Here is a 21,340-nt window from a genome sequence, read left to right on the forward strand (position 1 = left end):
AGTTGAAAGTGTCTTGAAAGCCCCTATTGCTTGGGAAAATATTGAGCCAACAATTTGAAGTCCAACACCTTGGACTCTTTGGGGAGCACCCCCCTCCTTTTCGAGTATCAAAGAGCTCTCAAAAGAATGTTTTATGGGGGGGAATGTTTATGGGGTAAAGTGCACACATGACAAAGTAATTGATAAAAATGGCCTTCCATTATCCATGCATCTACACTGTTGTATGTTTTGTAAAGGACCCAAAGAAGGAAAACACGAGTACCCCACTCGCACTAAAGGCAAACCATCACTCAGATTGCACACACTCTCTCTCTCTCTCAAGTTGCTATCTAGTCTTTCAACATCATGTAAACCTTTTCCCTTTCAGAATGCAGCTCTCTCTCTCTCTCTCTCTCTCTCTCTCTCTCTCCACACGATCAGACACAAGCCCTACTAGTTTTTCTAGAGTTTCTTTAGGCTAATGCACGCCTTGCCCCACTATATATCTCTCAACGTCCAGCTTGTGGAACCCCACTCATCACCCACTCTTTCAATCTACAAAGCTAATGTTAAGTACTTATCCCAACGCTCCCAATTAAACAAATGCAAAGGGATTAGACATGTCTGTCCTTATTGCCTGCACGGAGGGATTTTTGAAGCTTCTGCTTCAGCTTGACAATATTTGATCTGCCTTTCAGCATCCACTTTTCCTTCTGCCCGCAAGATGCTTCCTCTTCTAATGCCCTTCTCATCGTCATCTTCTTCTTTTCCTTCTTCTTTCTCATCATCTTCTCCTTTTTCTTATTCTTCTCCTTCTGCTTCTTCTTCGTCTTCTTCTTCTCCTCCCACAACAACTACTTCTTCTTCTGCTTCTTCTTCGATACTTCTGGGGTGGGTCTCTTTCTCTCGTCAACTCAGGGATTCCATATCCGGACCTTTCTCAACGTCTGGTGACATCTGGCCTGAACGTCCTTACGCAAATATTGTGCTATAATGCGCGAACTATAATGTAAGTATGTCTAGACTTTAGCCCAGTGTTTCACAAACTATATCTTGCTCTTGAGCCATGTGTAAAGGCTTGCTCTTGACACATGTTTAAATCCGAAGTCTGCGCGCGCAATTAGGTTTCACTATGTGCCTTAAGATGCTGGCATATGTTGTATAGTCGGATTGATGGTTAATCAGCTAGTGACTGACCGACTTTGTGCAGATGGCTGCCTGCATGTAGAAAATGCATGATTATGATCCGTGGAGGAGAATCAAAGATGGCTTTGAGTTTCGAGACGTCATTAGGGCTATTCCATGGTACTGCGGATGGCGCAGCGGAGGCTGCCCAAGCAGGCAGTGCTGGTGCTGCTGCGAGTGCTTGCGCTCAGCCCGCACCATTCTTGACCAAGACTTATGAGCTGGTGGACGATCCGGCTACAAACCACATCGTCTCCTGGAATGAGGACGACACCAGTTTCGTCGTATGGCGCCCGCCTGAGTTCGCCAAGGACATCTTGCCCAAATACTTCAAGCACAACAATTTCTCCAGCTTCATACGACAGCTCAACACTTACGTAAGTTATTAGGTCGAGGTTAATTTCATCTCTTTCCTTGCAGCAGCTCGTAATAAATCATAAATCAAACTGTCCATGACCTTACCACGATCAGCCCATGGCGGTGAACTTTGTACATATCTTCACATGGAGCATTTCATGTGAATACGGCTGAGACATTAATTTAGTGAAGAGGAAATCCTTAAGCAGCTTTGCATTGGTTTAGCGTCTGTTTGCTCAGCAGGATTTTGCCATGCCGCTTTATATATGCGTGATCGGCGCCTTGTGTGAAGAGGGAAAATGCTCAAGAATAGTGTTGCTTCCTGGTTCTGAGCTAGATTCTTTCCATTCTACAACTAGCCACGCGGGAAATTATGATAAGCAAGGGAAATTATGATAGACACTATGTCAACAGCCATACATAGAGCGTATGAGCTATGCTTTTATTAAAGCTTGCATGCTATATATGTGCATGTGTATCTGTAGAGCTGCTTGGTTGGTTAGCTTGCAAGTTGCAGTGCATATCCACGTGGTGGTTTCGGTTCTCATTGGCTACAAACACGACATCGGAGCTCATGTTAGTACAATCTAAGCATAAGGATGGGCTTGGTAGATCCTTGAGATTAATCAAGCCATTGTCTTATATGTGGCATATTAGGACCCCCATTGTTGCAACGAAAAACCTTCCTAGCTGATGCACTAGAATGCATTACAGTTAATATAGCATGTAAGAAGAGAACAGATACGAGGGCTTCTAGAGGGGAGTGATCGATGTTGTAAAGGAGATTGATGACATGGTCATACGATCGTACAAGAGGGCGTAACTAACTAGCTGCAAATCGTAGTCAATGTGGCTGTGGTTAGCGAGTTGATGGTGCTAAGCTAACGGTAATTATGTCTGAGCTGATGCATCTCTAGCTTAAGCAAGCAATGTATGAATGCCTATGGGTTATATGACTAAAGTAGAATCTTATGCGGTGCGCCATAATTAGCTGCATGATCTTGATGTTAATAACTGTGCTCATGGTATTAATGTTATTGCTTGGTCATAATTGTATCAAATACTAGGGCTTCAGGAAGGTGGTGCCAGAAAGGTGGGAGTTTGCCAACGACTACTTCCGGAGAGGGGAGACGCATCTGCTTTGCGAGATCCACCGTCGCAAGCCGTCGTCGCACGCGGCCTACAATCGCTCCTCGCCGCCCACGTCAGCAGCCGACGTGGCCCAGTCAGAGGATCAGCACCACCTGCATCAGCTGACGTGGCTGCAGACTATGCCCTCCAATTCCGCAGATTCCAATATTCAAGGCGCCGCGCACGTCAACATGGGCGCCAACAACCATTTCAGCCACAGTTATAATAATTATGGCTGCACGAACGCTGTTTATAACTTGGGGGGCCCGGATCGCTCCACGTCCAGCGAGATGAGCGGCGGCAGCAGCCGGCACGTGGACCAATCCGGGCGCGCCAGCTTGCATGACAGCGCCGCGTCGGCCGTGGTCTCGGACGAGAACGAGAGGCTGCGGCGGGACAACACTCTGCTCCTCTATGAGCTCTCCCGCCTTCGCCACCTCTGCCGCAGCGCCGTCCTCGCCTTCCAGCAGCGCGCCGCGGCCAACCCCGTCATGCCACCTGCCTTCCCGCCCGCCAACCGCATCCCGCCACCTGTCACCGCAACCCCACTGTCCCACCTCTTCGCACAACAAGCTAATCGTCCAGCTCTTTTGCCACCCTCGGAGCACGTGTCAGCAGTGCCCGCTGCCACCTCAGCTCGTACCCCTCGAGTCAACCAGTACGCCGACGTCGACGAAGGGTACGTTAGCTTGAGACGCCACGCTTCCATGAGCAACGTTGGTCTTTTATATGCTGATAGCAACGACAGGCCGGCCCGGCTGCTCTCTCATAACAACTGCAGCACCCCCAATATTATAAGTCTCGATGATTGCAAGTCAATCCTCCAACGTCCAGCTGCTGATCGGCTACAACAGTGCGAGCAGGCAGGCGTTGTCAAGCTCTTTGGTGTCCCTCTCAGTACAGTAGACCATAACATTACTAATTTAGAAGGAAGCACCAGCACTTCTACGTCAAGTAAACCCAGCAGCTTCTAAATGCTCGCCCGCCATTAATCTTGGTTCATACCCATATAAATGTTTTGCATTGATATTCAGCTGCTGCTTGCTGTGAATTATACACACCTCGCTGGATTGAATTGCATCGAATTACACACGTCTGTCGATTTCATTAACGTCTGTATTGTTCGAGTTTTCATTTTAAGACCTAGGTCTTTGTTCAAAACAAAAGGGAGTTTTAATAAACCCACTTCACTTAAGATCAGACTGCATGGGATTTGATGGAGATCAGGCTTTAGTACAGCATCATTTATCAAGCGACTTGTGTTGTGCACCTTTCTTTTCATTGAAGTCCATCAGAGTCTCAATCATAGGCATGAACGTTTATACTATCAACACATTGACAAGCATGATAAATCCCATAGAACATATTATGGTCCTTTTTTCTGCAGGAAGTCCTTTTATCTAATAAACATAATGATGATAGTGTTGATAAAGTACACTAGTAAAAGCACCATACTATGCTATTATATATGTCAATAAACCTTTATCACACACTTCTCACAACAATGGTACTAAATAACAACGTCCATACATTGGTGCATGTGTGAATGCACAAATCTATCCATTTAACTTGATAAATGGCATGCATGGGTGCAATAAAAATGCTAAGCATGATAAAACTTGCAAGATAAATTGTAACTAAGGTTTGAAACACATGATTCTACATACTTATATAATTACCATTATAATTATGATATGTACTAATTCAACATCACCTTAATCATCATGTACATATGTATCTCAGCTGTGTAGAAAACTATACATTCAAGATCATAATAAAAATAGTGCAATAGATTGTATCTAGGATCAAAACATTGTACATGTGAATACAACTATATGAAATATCCAATGTTAGGGAAACATTCCTAGCTGTCAATTAAGATATTTATTTGAGCACTAATAGGTATAATTATCCCCTACTACATTCAATACTTGCTATATAACTATAGCCCCTTGCTATATAGTAGATGAGTAGCCTAAATACACCAAAAACTAACCATATATGTACTCAATAGACATGGCTTTACACACATGTCTATTCATACAATATTAGTGTGTCTATGTACACATCAATACTATCATATGGTTGCACTCTTAGATGAACATGTAAATGTGCTTCATAATTTGACATTCAAAGCGTATGAACCATCCATGTTTTTCCTCATTTGGACAACAAAGCACAAAGGAATGAAAGCATCACAAGGCAGAGAAAAGAAAGTATGGTAGAGAGACAATGCATTTGTAAGCAAAGGAGTGGATCTAAGGAGAGCACCTTCCTTAAGAAACAATGACCAAGTAAGTGCAAATTTCTCTCTTCTTCTTAAGTATTTGTCTTGCTATTAAACCTTTTTTTCCTTGCATGCATTTATTCTTTTTGAAGAAATATAGCTTCCTATTTTGTTTTGCATCTCTCTTCTATCACAGATGTTGCACACTCTTTTTATGCAAGTTTTTCTATTGAAACACGTCTATAGATGTGTTTGTTAGTGTATCTAATTGTGCTGTTTGGCATGTTGGTAGACATAATTGTAGAATATTTCTATGAATCATGCATATGTATTGTGTACGTTATGCAATTGTGCTTGTGTGTGTGCGCATATGTTATGTGTGTATGTGTATGTGAGTACATGTTCACGAGGAAACATGGAATATTTGATTGTGCATCATTACATGTTGATTTTGAAATTTTTGGGTTGTGCATTCATCATTCACATCGCTATATAGTACATCAATATAGGTAAGGAAGCATAAACATTGTCACTATACAACATAATGGAAGCATGGACAAAGTTGTAAAACATGCTTTTATGGGGATATCTATAATTTTGCGCTTGATTTATACTTGTGCATGTTCTACATCGTAACACACTTATAAATGTGATATAACACAAGGATAAGACATTCAAAGCTGGTAACAATTCATTTTATTTTCAATCTCCTATGGAGAAAAAGAAGGTGAAAGCAAAGCTAAATGATCACAAAGACATAAGATTAGATACAATTATTGCATACACATGGAAGCTATCATCTAATGATTAGAGAGCTATCAGGGAGAGAATGAATATTTTATTCTTGTTCTCAAGGCAAGGATCATTATTTATTCTTTCTTCTTATAAATAACAAGGTATGCCTTCATCATCATCTTCTTCTTATCAATAATACAAAGACCCTATCTTTTCTTGTGTTTTTCTTCTAAAAAACACAACCATATAGGAGAGAAAGCATTGTTTAAGAAACATTATTATTCTCAGAATGAAGTAATATTTCATTATCATCATCTTCTTCTTATGAAGAATGCAAACACCTAGTCCCCTTTCTATATTCTTCTTAAGAACACAACCATTCAAGTGCAGAAGGGTAAAAAATGCAACCAAGCTCAGGAGAAATGCATTTTTCTTTCTCCCCTTATTTCTTTTTAAAATGTGTGGATTTTTTAAAGTTACTATATTAATATTTTACTTCTTTGGTATTTTGTAAATTTGTTGTTCTTACTCTAATGTCTATGTAGAGCATAATTCTGCAATGACACATTCATAGGAGTGTGTAAAAATGTGGCCATAATGCAATTAGCCATGATCATAAGCACGCCTATAATCATGCTTGTAAATACAAAAGATTGCATGCTATTATTTTTTCTTACCATGGGTCTCGATGCAATGTCTTATTTTTGTATATAGATGCTCATAAAGGTTTATACAGAGACACTACTAGATTCTGTAAATTTTATTGCTTCATAAATTTTCATTTAATATAACATGTTTGGTACAAATTTCTATAGTTTTAGTCTAGGTATTTTATAGTGCTATTGTTCTTTTAACAAATGTTACTCTATTGGCCCATTAATTATAAATGCACTTATAAACATGTTTAAAACAATGAATGTTCCTCTAGTTTGCCTACTACTCGAGGTGATTATAGATAATAATTTTGTTGTACTTTTAAAGATATATTATATTATCTACTTTGTGAATAAGATTTGAGAATATACATGGGAGTTGGGAGGTCTTCAGTACCTCCATTCTACGTTGCACTCTAACTATAAAGTTTATTTTATATATTTTAGAATCAAAAGGCGAGTTTGCTTAGGGATACTATAAGTGTTGTGTACATAGGATTTACAAATCCTGAGGACTAGAGATTCAGTATAAAAAATGAGTATATTGACAAAAATCTTAGATGCAAGTACAAGTAAAAAATGTATTAAAATGGCATGATCAACTATCAATGGAATGTGTGTCAAAACATGTGCACTAGTATAATGTCAAAAAATTTGTTTGAATGAGCATTAGTAAGTTATCTATTGTGGGAGCTTTCGCTCAACCGCCAAGACCCATGGACCGCTTATTGTTTCAAGCCTTCCAAGCCGAGCACTAATGGCTACCTCTCACATAGCCGAAGTGCCATCCATACCTATAGGTGTAGTGAACTTACCTCCATGCCAATCGAGTTACCTCCTCTCCCGCGCACTCCGGTAGCTCCACGATTCAAGCTCCATCCTCAAGCTCCATGCTCCAAGCTCCATCACCGCGAGCAAGAGAAGAGAAGAGAAGAGAAGAGAATAAGAGAGGAGAAGATGGAGAGCTTCTCCTCCCTGGTCCCTCACCCTCACACTCTCTCTCAAGCACAAGCTCAAGCAAGCAAGAACAAGAAAAAGAAGAAGGAGAGGAGAGCCACTTTTGGCCATACGCAAGAATGAGCTTCTCATTCACTTTTCAACTTTATATACAAAACCCCAAATCCCTTTTGGGCGGTCATCCCCTTATCTCTTTTTTTACATGGCCGGCCGTGGCCTAGGCCCTTTTTTCCATTGTCCTTCTATCTTCCTAGCTTCCTTTCCACCGCCCATCTACATTTACAAATTTCATGGGTGAGAGCCTGGCGCTCCTTAAATTAAATCATGATGCGCTTGCGTTCTTTTACAAAAGTATTGACTTGTGCTTTTCCTTGTGCACCTTTCTCCCTTATTTAGGACTTTTCTCCTTGTGCGTCTTTGTCTTCTGTTTCACTTTGCCTTGGCCTTTATCTTCTGCTTTATCTTTTTCGAATGTTCCACCTTTGTTCGTTTGAGGGTTAACAATACCCCCCTCCTAGATGAGTGCTAGTCCTATGGCACTCACGGTCGTAGGTAGCACGCTTTGGCCTGCACTGAAGACGTGGGTGAAAGGGACATCGGTGTTGCCGTGGAGGAGTGTTGGCGGAGATGTGGAGGAAGGTCGTTGGGGGCACGTTGGTGGCCTAGGTGGCTGGTGGTAGGGTTGTTGGAGTTGGTGGTAGGATTGTTCCTGATGGCTAGCACAAGTGTTGGTTTGTTGGGGATTCTACACATGACGATTCCTAGCGGGCTTGTAGGATGATAAATGATAAGAATTGTTCCTGATGGCTATCACAAGTGTTGGTTTGTTGGGGATTCTGCACAAGACGATTCCTGGTGGGCTTGCAGGATGATAAAGGATAAGAATTCAAAGTTGGGTGTCGATGAAGAGCAAACGACACTTGCATTGGAGTCTTCAATACCTGCAATTGAAAACCTCTCATAGGTGGTCTCTCCCTAAGGGTAGTGCTAGTCTTCTCTATCGTGCGCAATACATAGTTTAATTAGTTTGGGAGATAGGTCAAACTCTAAGCAAGCCGAGAGTATTGTCATGCACTTGAGGACCCAAACTGTGTATATATTTTGGTGCATATATTATGTGAGTGCTCGTGCATACTTAGATATTACGTAGTTAGAAGACCACGGGCTGGTTTCTCATAACAATGTGTGGATGAAGCAAAGTTATCCATGTTGAGAAGTAGTGCATGTGAAGGTGTATAAGATATCCTTTGCATTGTGACTGCATGACGTAGGATAATTGCACACAAGGACACCGCACTTTCGGTAGTAGCTGGGAGCTATTGGACTTGCTTGATGAGGATGGTGTACTTTTCATGGCCATTTGTGCAGTGCTTACCACAATTGATTGCAATGGTATTTAAGGCAGAACACAAAAGGGAATCGCGTGAATGGGTCACGGTGATAGGTCTAACCATAGGCAAGAAAAGCTCCCTAGGTATGTCATGCCCTTGATGTGCCCTGAACAATTGTGGGTGATGCTAAAGGGCTAGGGGACTAGGGACGGAGCTAGCCGACCAAGGTCACTGGACATACCTAATTTGAGGACCCCTAGGTGTTGTGCTGTGATCGTGGGTGCTTCATATATTTTCTTCTTCTTTTTCTCTCTTTTCTTTTCTTTTCTTTTCTTTTTTTCTTTTCTCTTTTCTTTTTCATTTCCTTTTCTTGTTCTTTTTTCTTTCTTTTCTTTTTTGGAGGACACCGCTAAGTACCTTTCCAAGGAATGGGCCGTGGTCAAGGAGCCGCTACTCGAGGCAGAGGAAGAATCGCCTGCATTGCCAATAGGCAAATGTGCGAAGAAGAAGAAGATCCAACCATGGAAGCAGAGTTTGAAAGAGCGACAGTCCATGCCGCTCTACACAAGAAATAACCGAATCACCAGTTCTCGGTGATTCAGACACAGTCGGACTATCAAGATAAAAGTTTCAAGACCTTGATTGATTGTGGCAGTACTCATTCCTTTATCTCACCAGCATGTGCAAAAAGATTAGGAATAGCCACGGTAGAAGCACCTACCCTACTTGTTGTCAAGATTGTGGGAGAGAAGGAAGGAGTCTCACTTGTAGCTTTCTTGCTTGCACAATGGGGGAATACACACAAGGGTGGAGGCTGAAAACAGTTTTCCTCTTCTTAGTTGTGTAAGCCAAAAGAACTCTCATACAAAGAAATAGAAGAACCCTATATATGGGTCTCAAATCAAACTCAAATAACTAAGGTGGCATACTAACCGAGCCACGAACTAGAGTAGATAAGGATAGCTATCATCTAGCTATTATTCATGGGCAGTGTACCAACCGCATCTGCAACTGACAAGTCGGTGACATAAATGCACAACAGTCACCCTGGCATATCACGAGTGGAGCTCGATATCTCAACACTCCCCCTCGAGCTCAATCCCAATTCCTGCACACCAAGCAGGTCTCTAAACTTCCGCAGCTTCTCTGCGCCCAATGCCTTCGTGAATATGTCAGCTACCTGATCCTCTGTGTTGACATAAACTAGATCAATAGGACCTAGTAAAACCCTCTCCCACACATAGTGATAATGCACCTCAATGTGCTTTGTTCTCGCATGATAGACTGGGTTATTTGCCAAGTGTATACTACTCATGTTGTCACAATAAATGACAACTGGCCCATCTGTAGGCTCATGCATATCATAAAGTAGCTTATGCAACCAAGCTACCTCACATGTAGCCATTGCTGCACCCCTGTACTCGGCCTCTGTGCTCGACAAGGCAACTGTAGGCTGTTTCTTGCTGCTCCAAGTGACTGCAGCACTCCCAAAAGAGAACACATATCCACTGGTAGATCGTCTATCAGAAATACTACCAGCCCAATCAGCATTAGTGTATCCATGCAACTGTATCTGAACCCCAATCTCATAAAATAGTCCATACTGCAATGTGGACTTCACATACCTGAGTATGCGTCTAGCCGCATCCAAATGTGGTTTCCTTGGATCCTGCATAAACTGACTTACCAATCCAACAGCATAGCTCAAATCTGGCCTAGTAATAGTAATATAAATCAAACTTCCTACTATGCGTCTGTACATAGTAGGGTCTTCTAGAAGCTCACCTGCATCTGTGCTCAGCTTCACATTCTGCTCCAAAGGAACTAAAATAGGCTTACAACCTGTCATCCCATATTTGGACAGCATGTCCAATCCATACTGCCTCTGCAAGAGCTGTATCCCACTTGGTGATCTAATCACCTCAATGCCCAAGAAATAACGCAGCTCTCCCAAATCCTTCATCTCAAACTTCTGCTTCAATAGCATTTTCACATGAAGGATATCTTCATCACTGTCACCTGTCATAATCAAATCATCAACATAAATGACAAGTAGCATAATACCTTTCTCTGTTTTTCTCACATAAAGTGAGAAATCTGCCTTGGAAATCTGAAAGCCAATAGTGACAAGATACTGTCCTATCTTGTCAAACCATGCTCTAGGTGCTTGCTTCAAGCCATACAAGGCTTTCTTCAACCTACAAACAAACTCAGGATGAACAGCATGCACATAACCTGGTGGCTGCTCCATATAGACCTCTTCTTGCAAATCACCATGCAAGAATGCATTCTTTACATCCATCTGATGTAAAGACCATCCCTTTGATGCAGCCATAGCAATGACTGCTCTTACGGTTGCCATCCTTGCAACCGGATTGAATGTTTCTTCATAGTCAATGCCATATGTTTGTGCATACCCCTTGACTAATAATCTTGCCTTTTATCTATTCACAGAACCATCTGCATTGTGCTTCACCTTATAAACCCACTTACAGCCAATTGCATTTTTACCTTTAGGCAAAGGTACCAATTCCCATGTAGCATTTGCTTCTAAGGCATCCATTTCTTCATCCATGGCTTTCTCCCATTTTTCTTTTCCCATGGCTTCCTCAAAAGAAGTGGGTTCTGGTTCCTGTATCACTTTAACCATATATGCATAGTGAATGGCTGTAAATCCATCATATTTCAGCCTATCCACAGGATACCTAGCTCTCGTAGACCTGCGCAAAGTAGGTTCACTCCCAGGTGCTCTCAAAACATCCCTGGTCTTCCTTACTCCAGGTGTAACAATAGAAGGAATACCCAACTCATCATCAATGCTCTGTTCTGAGCCACTGGATTCACCATCCACATAAGAGTGACCTGCATTCACATCAAACATGGGCTGATCAACCTTCTCTTTTCCTTTTCGTGATACCTGTGTACCACTATCTGCATTGCTTTGAGAAGATTCTCCTGATCTCAATCTGCCTGTCCATGGCGAAGAATGTGAACCACTGCTAGAGGACGCTCCAGGTCCACTAATATTTTGTGATTGCTGCTGTGAATTTTGTGCAGCATTACCATTTTGTGCATCTACATCATCAATCACATTTACTGGTTTATACCAGCTACTCATCTCATCAAAAATAAAATCTCTGCTCACTGTAAACTTACGAGTAGAAGGGTTATAGCATCTATACCCTTTTTGCTGCAGAGAGTAACCAATAAATATGCACTTCTCAGCTTTTGGATCCAACTTGGATCTCAACTCATCTGGCACATGTACATAGGCAATGCAACAAAAAATTTTCAAATGAGAAATATCTGGTTTCCTACCAGTATACCTCTCCTCTGGAGTCATTCCATGTAGTGCTGCAGTGGGAGTCCTGTTCATTATGTAGACTGAAGTGAATCATGAGATTAGGTTAGTACCAGGAGCTATACCAATTGCAAAGAGACCTTATAGAATGTCCATACCAGAAGCAATTGAGCTGAAGGAACAACTCAAGCAACTACTAGATCAGGGCTACATCCGGCCTAGCAGTTCACCATGGGGAGCTCCAGTACTATTCCAGAAAAAGAAAGATGGGACACTTCGACTATGTATTGATTACCGAGGGTTGAATCAATCAACGGTCAAGAACAAGTACCCTATTCCTAGAATAGATGAGCTTCTTGATCGTCTTCAAGGTGCAAAGATCTTCTCCACGATTGATCTCAGGTCAGGTTATTATCAGATAAGGATCAAGGAAGAAGATATCCCCAAGATGGCCTTCAATACAAGATATGGGCACTTTGAGTTCCTAGTTATGTCATTCGGGCTTTCGAATGCACCTGCCACCTTCAACAGGTTAATGCAGGATATCTTTAGGCCATATCTTGATGATTTCGTGCTTGTCTTCTTCGACAAAACTTTAGTCTATTCCAAACAAGAAGAAGATCATGAAACCCAACTTCGGATTGTCCTTGAGACAATGAGGTCACATAAGCTGTATGCTAAAATGAAGAAGTGTGCATTCTTCAAGCGTCAGATTGAATATTTGGGATTCATATTATCAGTAGAAGGAATCTCAGTGGACCCAGCCAAGGTCAGAGATATGCTTGAATGGCCAATACCAACATCTATCAAGAAAATAAGTAGCTTTCTTGGATTGACAGGATGGTATAGGGTTTTCATCAAAAACTATGCTTTGATTGCAGCACCCCTGACGGACTTATTGAAGAAGCAAACTTCCATTGCATGGTCGACTCCCGAACAAAATAGCTTCGACAGATTGAAGCAAAGTTTGGTATCAGCACCTATTCTAAAACTTCCAGACCTCAATAAAGAGTTCGAGGTAGTAACTGATGCTAGCATACTTGCCTTGGGGTGTGTACTCATGCAGGAAGGTCATCCAGTAGCATAATCTTCAAGGAAATTGAAGAGTCATGAAAAGAATTATGCTACGCATGATCTGGAATTGCTAGCTGTCATCCACGCTCTAAAGCTTTGGAGACACTACCTGTTGGGTAACAAGTTTACTCTAGTAACTGACCATAAGAGTCTCAAATGGATCTTTACCCAGAACAAGCTCAATATGAGGCAACGTCGGTGGATTGAAGTGTTGGAGGAATATGACTTTGAAATCAAGTACCAACCAGGAAAAGAGAATGTAGTTGTTGATGCACTTAGTCGCAAGGCATTCCTTAATTCTCTAATCCTGCAGAATCCATCAACAGCCAGATCTCTAGCTACAAAAGTATCTATGTCAAACAACCCTATACTTGAGTTAGCTAGAGAAGATGCATGCCATGATCCGGCCTACCAAACAATGCTAAGGGAGATCTCTATCAAGGATCAGAACCAAAGGTTGCAGGCAAAGTATCAGGAATTTTCTATTAATAGTGGACTTGTCTACTACAGAACGAGGCTTAAGTAATTTTTATAAATCCCCTCCTTCTTCCCCAACCGACATCGCGTTGGAGGGGAACGAGAGAAGCCACGGAATGTAGCACGCTGGCGCCCATGTAGGTGCTGGGGCCATGCGTGCTGCCGTGTATGAGAGGGAGGATTCCCCCTTCCCTCCTATTTAAACCAGGCCATGTAGGTGCAAAGGGGGAGAAGGGACACAAGAGGAAGGAGTGTTGCCGCTACACTGAGGAGTCGATGTGAGAGAGAGAGAGAGGGCTTGAGTGAGCTACCGCTGCCGCCTCTGCATGGACGAGCTGCTGAACCCCGTTGCCACCTTCATCCGTCGACGGACTGCCATATTATCCCCCCCCCCCCCCCCACGTGGAAGGCTTCTGGAAGTTCAGAAGCTTCCAAGGGGGGGGCCTTCTTAGCCCCCTTTTTTTCCTGGCTTTATTACCCCCATTCCCCCCCCAGTGTTTTACACTTTTTAAGCCCCTATTCCCCCCCCCAAAAGATCTAAGGCCTTCAAAGGTCTTATTATCCCCCCCCCCCCCCCCCCCCCCCGCAGTTTTAACCCCTATAAGCCCCCTTTCTCTTGGGCCTTGGAACCCACCCCCCTTCCGTGTTTTATAAATCCTTAAGCCCCTTTCCCTGTGTTTCATCCCTTGAAACCCCTTTCACCCCTGTGTCGTAAAACCCTCCAAGGGCCCTACTTGTGCCTATTATTATCCCCCTCTGTATTTTATAAATCCTTAATCCCCTTTTCCTTGGAACCACACCCCCCATGTGTTAACCCTTAAACCCTTTCCTTGGGCATCCTGAAACCACACCCCCACCCCTCGTGTTAATCCCTTAAACCCCTATCCCTTGGCTTTGGAACCACCCCTCTTTCCCCGGTGTTTAGATCTTCCCTAGCCCCTCCCCTTGTGGCGTATTGAAACCCCTTTCCTCCAAGTTTGACCTAAGGGTCCTTCGACCTTACTTATAACCTTTACGGTTACTATTTTCCCTTGGAGTCTCCCCCGCACCTTGTTCTTTTCCACACCTTTCTATTCCCCGTTTGTGAGAGTTTTCAAAGGCCATTAAGCCTTCCCCATGGCTTCAATGGGTCTTAGTCATGAAAGATTCTGAAACACCCCTTTCGAATTCCCTACTTCAAGGAGGGAGCCTTCTAAAATTATTTCAACGGACGGTGCAAGGGATCGATGGTGGAATTCCGAAGAGGAGTGTAAAGCTGCTTCCACATCCGAAAGACTACAATTACGATGCCTCCTAAGAAAGTCCAAGGCGCAGCCGTGGGAGGGTTTTCTCCCAGCATCCATGTGGATATCTCACCCCAAACCCAGGTTTTCCTTCCTAATTTTTATTTGATATTGTTGTAATTCAATCATGCAAGGATAATTGTTAGAAATAGGATATATTTTCGTCCTAGTTGTTCACGACGAAGGAACCTAGTCATCAATATGTTTAAATGAAACATGCAAAATAAAAAAAGTATAAAAGCATTTTTAGCAAATAGCGTATGCATTGAAATGAATTATAAGATTAGATTATTATCCATTAAAATACTATACTTCGGTGAAGCCTAGAAGTATAAACTGCATCTCGTACTATTAGCCCATATCGCAATGAATCATCATGGAAAGTGCAAAGCATGAAACAATTCTTACGATGCATAAAATCTATGAAATTATCATTTTCAACTGCATAAATTAGCAAGAAAAAGGTTGCTTATTTAGCATGAATTTTGTTCACAAAGAGAAGGAAAGATTAGTTGAAATTAACCTAACCTATGCTGCCTGACCCCAAACCGATAAGTTAGGGTTAAGAAATCAATTTACGCATAGTCAACGAATCGTGTGGAAGTAATCTCGAAATTATCTTCTAGAGTTAACCAAATTGGCATAAAACCTAAAACACCTAAGCTGCGGAATACTCGTTTGGAATAAGTTAAATTCTAGGAAACGCCTATACCTTAAATACTTGCCCACATTCATTGAATGTAAGGAAAGTGAATTGTAATCATAAAGTGAACTACGGTTTGTCCCTGAGAATCTTACAAAGAAAAAACTTGGAAACCCTAGGTCTAACGGCGCCAGCCTAAAGAACTTGAAGCAAAGTGTTTCGTGACTCCATTGTCGCATAGTACGATGCGACACTTGCGCAGCAAGTGTGGAGTCATATGGTCTTCTGATTGGATCACAAGAAAAAGGCCAAATTCTCACAACGAGGATGGCGGATCCTTACGTAAGTTATCTTGCAAGAGGATGAACACTTTAGTATCATTCTTGAGTAAGGAAGATTAATTGGAAACTAAAGACCAGCTGATAAACTGAAGTACCCAATGAACTAAAGGTTTGACCAAGTTGGGTTAATAGGGTACGCCCTAACCCAGGATATAGGGAATCTTGCCAAGTTGCAAGTCATCGCGGATCGAGTGCTGGATGCATTCGAAAGGAAGGATTCATTCCTTAGCAGTTTGACAACAAAAACGATCAATGGAAATGTTTGTGCTTGCTACAGATTTTAGAGTACTGTTTGGCTTTGCTTGATCAATGAATTAAAAGATAAATGGATATCTATACTTCAGGTTGAAGGCCTGAAGGGAGAGGTAGCTTCAGTTACCCCCGACTATCTGCCTAACCCTAACCAAGGGGGTTGTTGACCGCACCGGGAAAGTGGACCGAACCCGCCGCGAGAGGTCTCTCTATTGAGCGCTACTTGGAGTAGGAGGACGCTTGGGTGCCAGGGGGGACTCTGGCCATAAATCCCTCGCCTTCCGGGCTCTGCACAAGAGGCTAACGTGACTCGGGATTGGATCTCGAGGCCCGCATACTAGTCTACGGGCGGAAACTTGGATTAGTGATCCTTGTGGATTGCTGGATAGCCTTCGAGTGGATTGTGGATAAGTCTACGAACTCGACTCTTTGTATTTCAAAGATAAATATGATAACCTGTTAATAAGGAACTTGTCTGATATTGTTTTTCTATGTCAAGTGATAAGATTACGTGAAGGAACCAATGCCTAACGGATTAATTAAAGAAGCTGGTTGTTACATGTCCAACTAATGTGTTAGGTAATTAAATAACTAAAACAACCCGAGGAAAGTGTGGAGGATGGGCCGTAGGTCCATCCTACGGATGGGTGGTCCCGGTTGGCCATGAATTTTTCTCAAATCATGATGGACAATAGGAAGATAGTCAAAGAACACAAACAACAAAAGCGTTGACCTAGAGCTATGATTAAATCCGATTTACGCTGTTTTAGGGGAACGGAATGGGACTATGCCTTATGGCAGAGAGGTTGAGCTTTACATCCCTCTCATTTCCCATTCTCCTTGAACCAAGTGCAGTGTGAATCTGCTTCAGACCTGGTGTTTCTGCGTAAAGTAGTTTGCTTGGGTTCGACGCTAGTTGCTGTTAGGAAATGACCAATCAGGAAAACCCTAATTCAGGTTGATCCTAAGTGGGAGCGGCCAGAATACTTCCGCTACGTGGCAGACACGGAAAGCCCTAGATCGCAAACCCTGTAACACTTCATGGGAGTGCCGAGCGAAGCTTTCTAGACACCCTTTCCGCTGGACTGCTAAGACGTGTCGTGAAGATGCAAGTGGACACGTTACAAGTATATAAGAGACAAGGGCTCTAACAGTGAAGAGGACCAATATTGTTTAGTACTTGCAATTCAAACACTAAGGATTCATCCACTAGCCTTCAACAAGGAAGGCAAGTTATATTATACAAACTACACTCTGTGGAAGTTTAAATTTACAACCATCCTTAACTCTTGTGAGTTTTTAGAGATAGTGTAAAGGCGTGACCCAAAACTAGTACCCATCCTTGATCCATAAAAATTTATTATAAATTCTCCAAATGTAAATCTTCTATGGGCTTGGAAACTAAAGAATAGAGATACAATTTATGTCTTAGTTACAAACTCTCCTAATAGTATTTAAACCTTGATTCAACATACAACCAAGGAATCCAAGGCTTGGAATGTAGTGAGGAGTTGGTAGAAATGTGAAACTAAACATGGATTGAGAACCTAGAGACTCCACTAGCAGTGGAGAAGTTTGTTGAAGGGGGGATAGTTGAAGCATTCATCACTTGGATCAAGAATCTATGTAACCAAATGGATGGCACTATTTTATAAAATACTAGTGTGATGCTAGTCCAACGGTAACATTGGAGAAATTTTGTGCACTACTAATGGAGGAATAATTATGGATTAAAGCTTGAGAAGGTAGCAATAGTGAAGATGTTTCATTCTCTACCAATGTAAAAGATAAAGGTGGTTCCTCTACCAATAGTGACAAAAAGAAGAAGGTTAGTAAGAAAAAGTTTCAATGAGAATGCTTCTACAACAAGAAGAAAGAATGTGCAATTACACATTTTCATGCTAAGAGGGAAGGAGACATCCAATATGGCTAATGGAGCTATTTATGCTGATGACCATTGAGGAAGTATGTTCCTTGGTGCAAGAAGTATCTACTGTTGACTCATGAATATTGAATAGTGGCATCTCTTATCACATGATCAACAAGAAATATCTATACAATTCTATGTAGGCTATATAAGAATCCATTATCATGATGGTTGGAAACAATGAAAAATGCCTTACTAAGGGCACATGTACTATCTCCTTTGTTGTGAATGTTTGAATAAAGGAAGGCCCAATCACACATTGTGACTGTTGGAGTTCCCATTTGGTCTCTCTCTCTTTCTTGCTCTTGCTCTCCCGCCATAGCTCTTCCAAGCAAGCTTCAATCATTCTCACCTTTAAACTAGTATTAGAGTATGGATTCATTACTACTTAAGCTTGGTTCATGGTGTCTTTAGCTTCCTATTGATTACCTACATTCATTGGGTCTCCATCCCGACAGCCGTGGCTTCTTCCACTTATGTATGCTCGTATACTTCCATTGCTTCTCTGCTTGCACTAGCCTTAAATAGGCTTGGTCTAGCACTTGTGTGGGCTTCCTTGAGCACCATTGATGCCCTCCATATGGACCATAACCCTCAGCACATGTAGTAGCAAACCCAATAATAACTGGCATGATTGTGCCTGTTTGGGTTGCTCCCTTTCCTATCAGATCTCCTCACTCCGAGGCTTCTCTATAGCTTGGAAATGGTCTTTGGCACCTTGGCAATGATTTCTAACCACCATAGCATTCATCCTTTGGATTTGAGCTCTGTTTTGACATGTTGAACTTAGCCCTTGACTGTTAGAATAGGGCAGATCGTTGTTATACTTCCAGGATAGCATGTTTTGTTATGCATATGGCTTGTATTTTGCTATGGGGATACTATTATTGTGCCTGGACCTTCTATTGATGCTTTGGAGAATTTTTGGGACGATTTGAGATTTGATAGCTCATTTTTCATATGGTTTATGGTTGTATATAGTTCTAGATAGCAAGCATTTATAGGGAAGTTTATGCCTAATGCCTACGACTATGGTTTGGGAGCTTCATGATATACCCATGTATGTGGCATATGCCACATATTGCCTTTGTCTTGGATATTGATTTGAGCTTGGATTGAGCACTTTTTAGCTCAGTTTTGGATAGTGATTTCATGCCATTTATAGCAAGGTTGATCGTATTTCTTAGTGGATACTTAATGCATACTGGATTTGGGCTATGGCTTGGATGTATACATTGATGTAGTGACTCTCGAGGATCCACATAGAACTTGGATTTGCTCTCAGATCATCACTTGAGCTTGATCTTGCTTTGCATAACATTTGGATCTCCATCTTTGATGTACTTATGGTATGTATTTTTCTTATGTCTGACCAGTCTTGACATGCTTGGCCTATGCCACTACTACATGCACGTTGCATTATTGTCTAGAGTTTGATGCTATTGGGCCTTGGCTTTGGCTTGGAATTTGATCATCTGGAGCTTACTTTGGCTATTTCTTGGTTTGCCAAAGTTGCAGTTTGGATGCACTTGATGTCTATGGATACTATGTATGAATGCTACGGAGCCTATATGCTCGAGATGCCTCCTTGATGCTTGATTTTGGATCTTCTGTCACAGTGGTGCTATCATATGCCCTTACTGAGCTTCTGGATTGATATTTATGGCTTTTGTGCCAATGGGAGTATCTTTGAATGCTTGACAAACATTGAGCATGTGGTTTATGCTACTTGAGTATTCGGATACTTGAGACTTGGATCTTCACTTGGATGTTGCATGGTTGATATGTCGTGGTCCTCACAAATGTACTTGGGCTCACTTGGGCTTTGCACTCTTTGAGCATACACCTATCTGTGCCACATCTTGCTAGTGTTATGTACAATTTTCCCTATTACACAAGGGGTGTGCTGGCTTACTGACAGATTCATTTGACATACTTGGGTGTTTGCTTGATATCTATATGAGTGTCACTTGTGCTGATTTATGGCCGCTTGATGCCGGTTATGCTTTGATAGTGGTTGACTTGGTGCATTCATAATGCCTCCAATTTTCTCTCATTGTACTGAGATGTAATTTATTACAACAAGCATTTATATTTGGATTGACATGGAATTTTCATGTTGAATCATCTCGATTTTATGTACTTTTGATGGTACTTGGTGGGAGTCATCATTAGCTATTAGTTTGTGGTCATTTTGCCTTGGTTTTGGTGGTATTTTGGTTGTTTACAAAACAGAAAACAACAAGCATTTTTGAACTATCTACATTGTTTCAGCTTGCAATATGGCATCTTTTTCCACTAACGGTGCTATCTTCAACATCACTAAGCTTGATAGTACAAATTATGCCTATTGGAAGAGCCAAGTGTGGCAAGTATTGGTACAGAAATCGTAGATAAAACCAATAAGGCTGCATCGAGAGCAACCTGAAATTATGATTGATGACAAATGGATGGAGCTTGATGAGTTATGCAAGTCCACATCATCTTGTCTCTCACTAAACAGGTGCATTACAATGTGGTTGAGAAAGCATAGAGGGCTTAGCAGCTTTGGGATAAGATCAAGAACCTCTGTGACAAGAAAAGTCTGGCAAGTGAGATGTATTGGTTGAAGCAACTTATGGACCTATTCATGAAGGAGAATATGACAATGTCTACTCATTTAAGCCATTTCCATGCTATGCTCAAGAACTTGACTTCGTAGAGCATTACCTTCAATGATGAGGTTACTGCATTGTTTTTGTCCTAGGACTATGAGTGATTCATGGGATGTATTCTGCACTATCTTATGTGCTCCTACTACTATTTTGAACTTGCGTGATGTAGAGAGTGCTCTTCTACGTAGGAAGAGATCAAATGTAAGAACTTGGATGCCTCTCATGTGTTGCATGCTTTGACTATTAGAGGCAGAGATGGTAATGGAAAGAGTGACCGTGGGAGTGGCCGTGGCAGAGACTCGCAGAAGTCTAAGTCTAAGTCACATGGTAAGTCACATAGTAAGTCTTGTGGGAGAAATGCTAATGTGACATGTCATTATTGTCGCAAGAAGGGTCATATACACCCACAATGTCATGAGTTGCACAATGAGAAACACAAAGAGAAAGAGAAAGAGAAAGTATAGGAAAAGTCCTCTGATCATAGCATGGTACTTGTGAAATCTAGTGTGAAAATTGAGGAAATAAATGTCATGCAGACTGATGACTCTGATGGGGAGTACATATTTGCAGATAGTTCTTATGATGCTATGTTTTTAACCGAGGTTCACTCTACGTATGCATACTGCTGGATTTTGGATTGTGGTGCTTCATTTCATGTTACACCATGTCATGCGTGGTTGCATTCCTACTGCACTATCTCTGGTTTAGTTTGCTTGGGTGATGATAGGTCACTTGCTATTGTTGGCATTGGGGATGTATGGCTGCAGTTCTCTACTGGTAGTACTTTTCTGTTAGAAGATGTACATCATGTACCTGCACTTACACGCAATCAT

General features: G+C 41.9%; 1 protein-coding gene across 1 annotated transcript; it reads left to right on the forward strand.

Moving 5' to 3' along the window:
- Positions 1-543: 543 nt before the first annotated feature.
- Positions 544-3,863, forward strand: LOC148010334 (uncharacterized). The gene is made up of 3 exons (XM_087672092.1): positions 544-988; positions 1,190-1,541; positions 2,589-3,863. Exons 2-3 carry the CDS (start codon positions 1,215-1,217, stop codon positions 3,624-3,626), a joined length of 1,365 nt encoding a protein of 454 aa, XP_087528218.1. The 5' UTR covers positions 544-988; positions 1,190-1,214; the 3' UTR covers positions 3,627-3,863.
- Positions 3,864-21,340: the final 17,477 nt, after the last annotated feature.

Source organism: Lygodium microphyllum, chromosome 29 (genome assembly GCF_053477565.2).
Source record: "Lygodium microphyllum isolate KBCC chromosome 29, Lygodium_microphyllum_v1.1.10, whole genome shotgun sequence".
Lineage (NCBI taxonomy): Eukaryota > Viridiplantae > Streptophyta > Polypodiopsida > Schizaeales > Lygodiaceae > Lygodium > Lygodium microphyllum.

Bases quoted from the DNA above. Each gene is read 5' to 3' on its own strand.
- LOC148010334 (XM_087672092.1), top strand. From the start codon at position 1,215: ATGATTATGATCCGTGGAGGAGAATCAAAGATGGCTTTGAGTTTCGAG. The intron at 1,542-2,588 runs GTAAGTTATTAG...ATCAAATACTAG, and splicing joins TACGACAGCTCAACACTTAC to GGCTTCAGGAAGGTGGTGCC.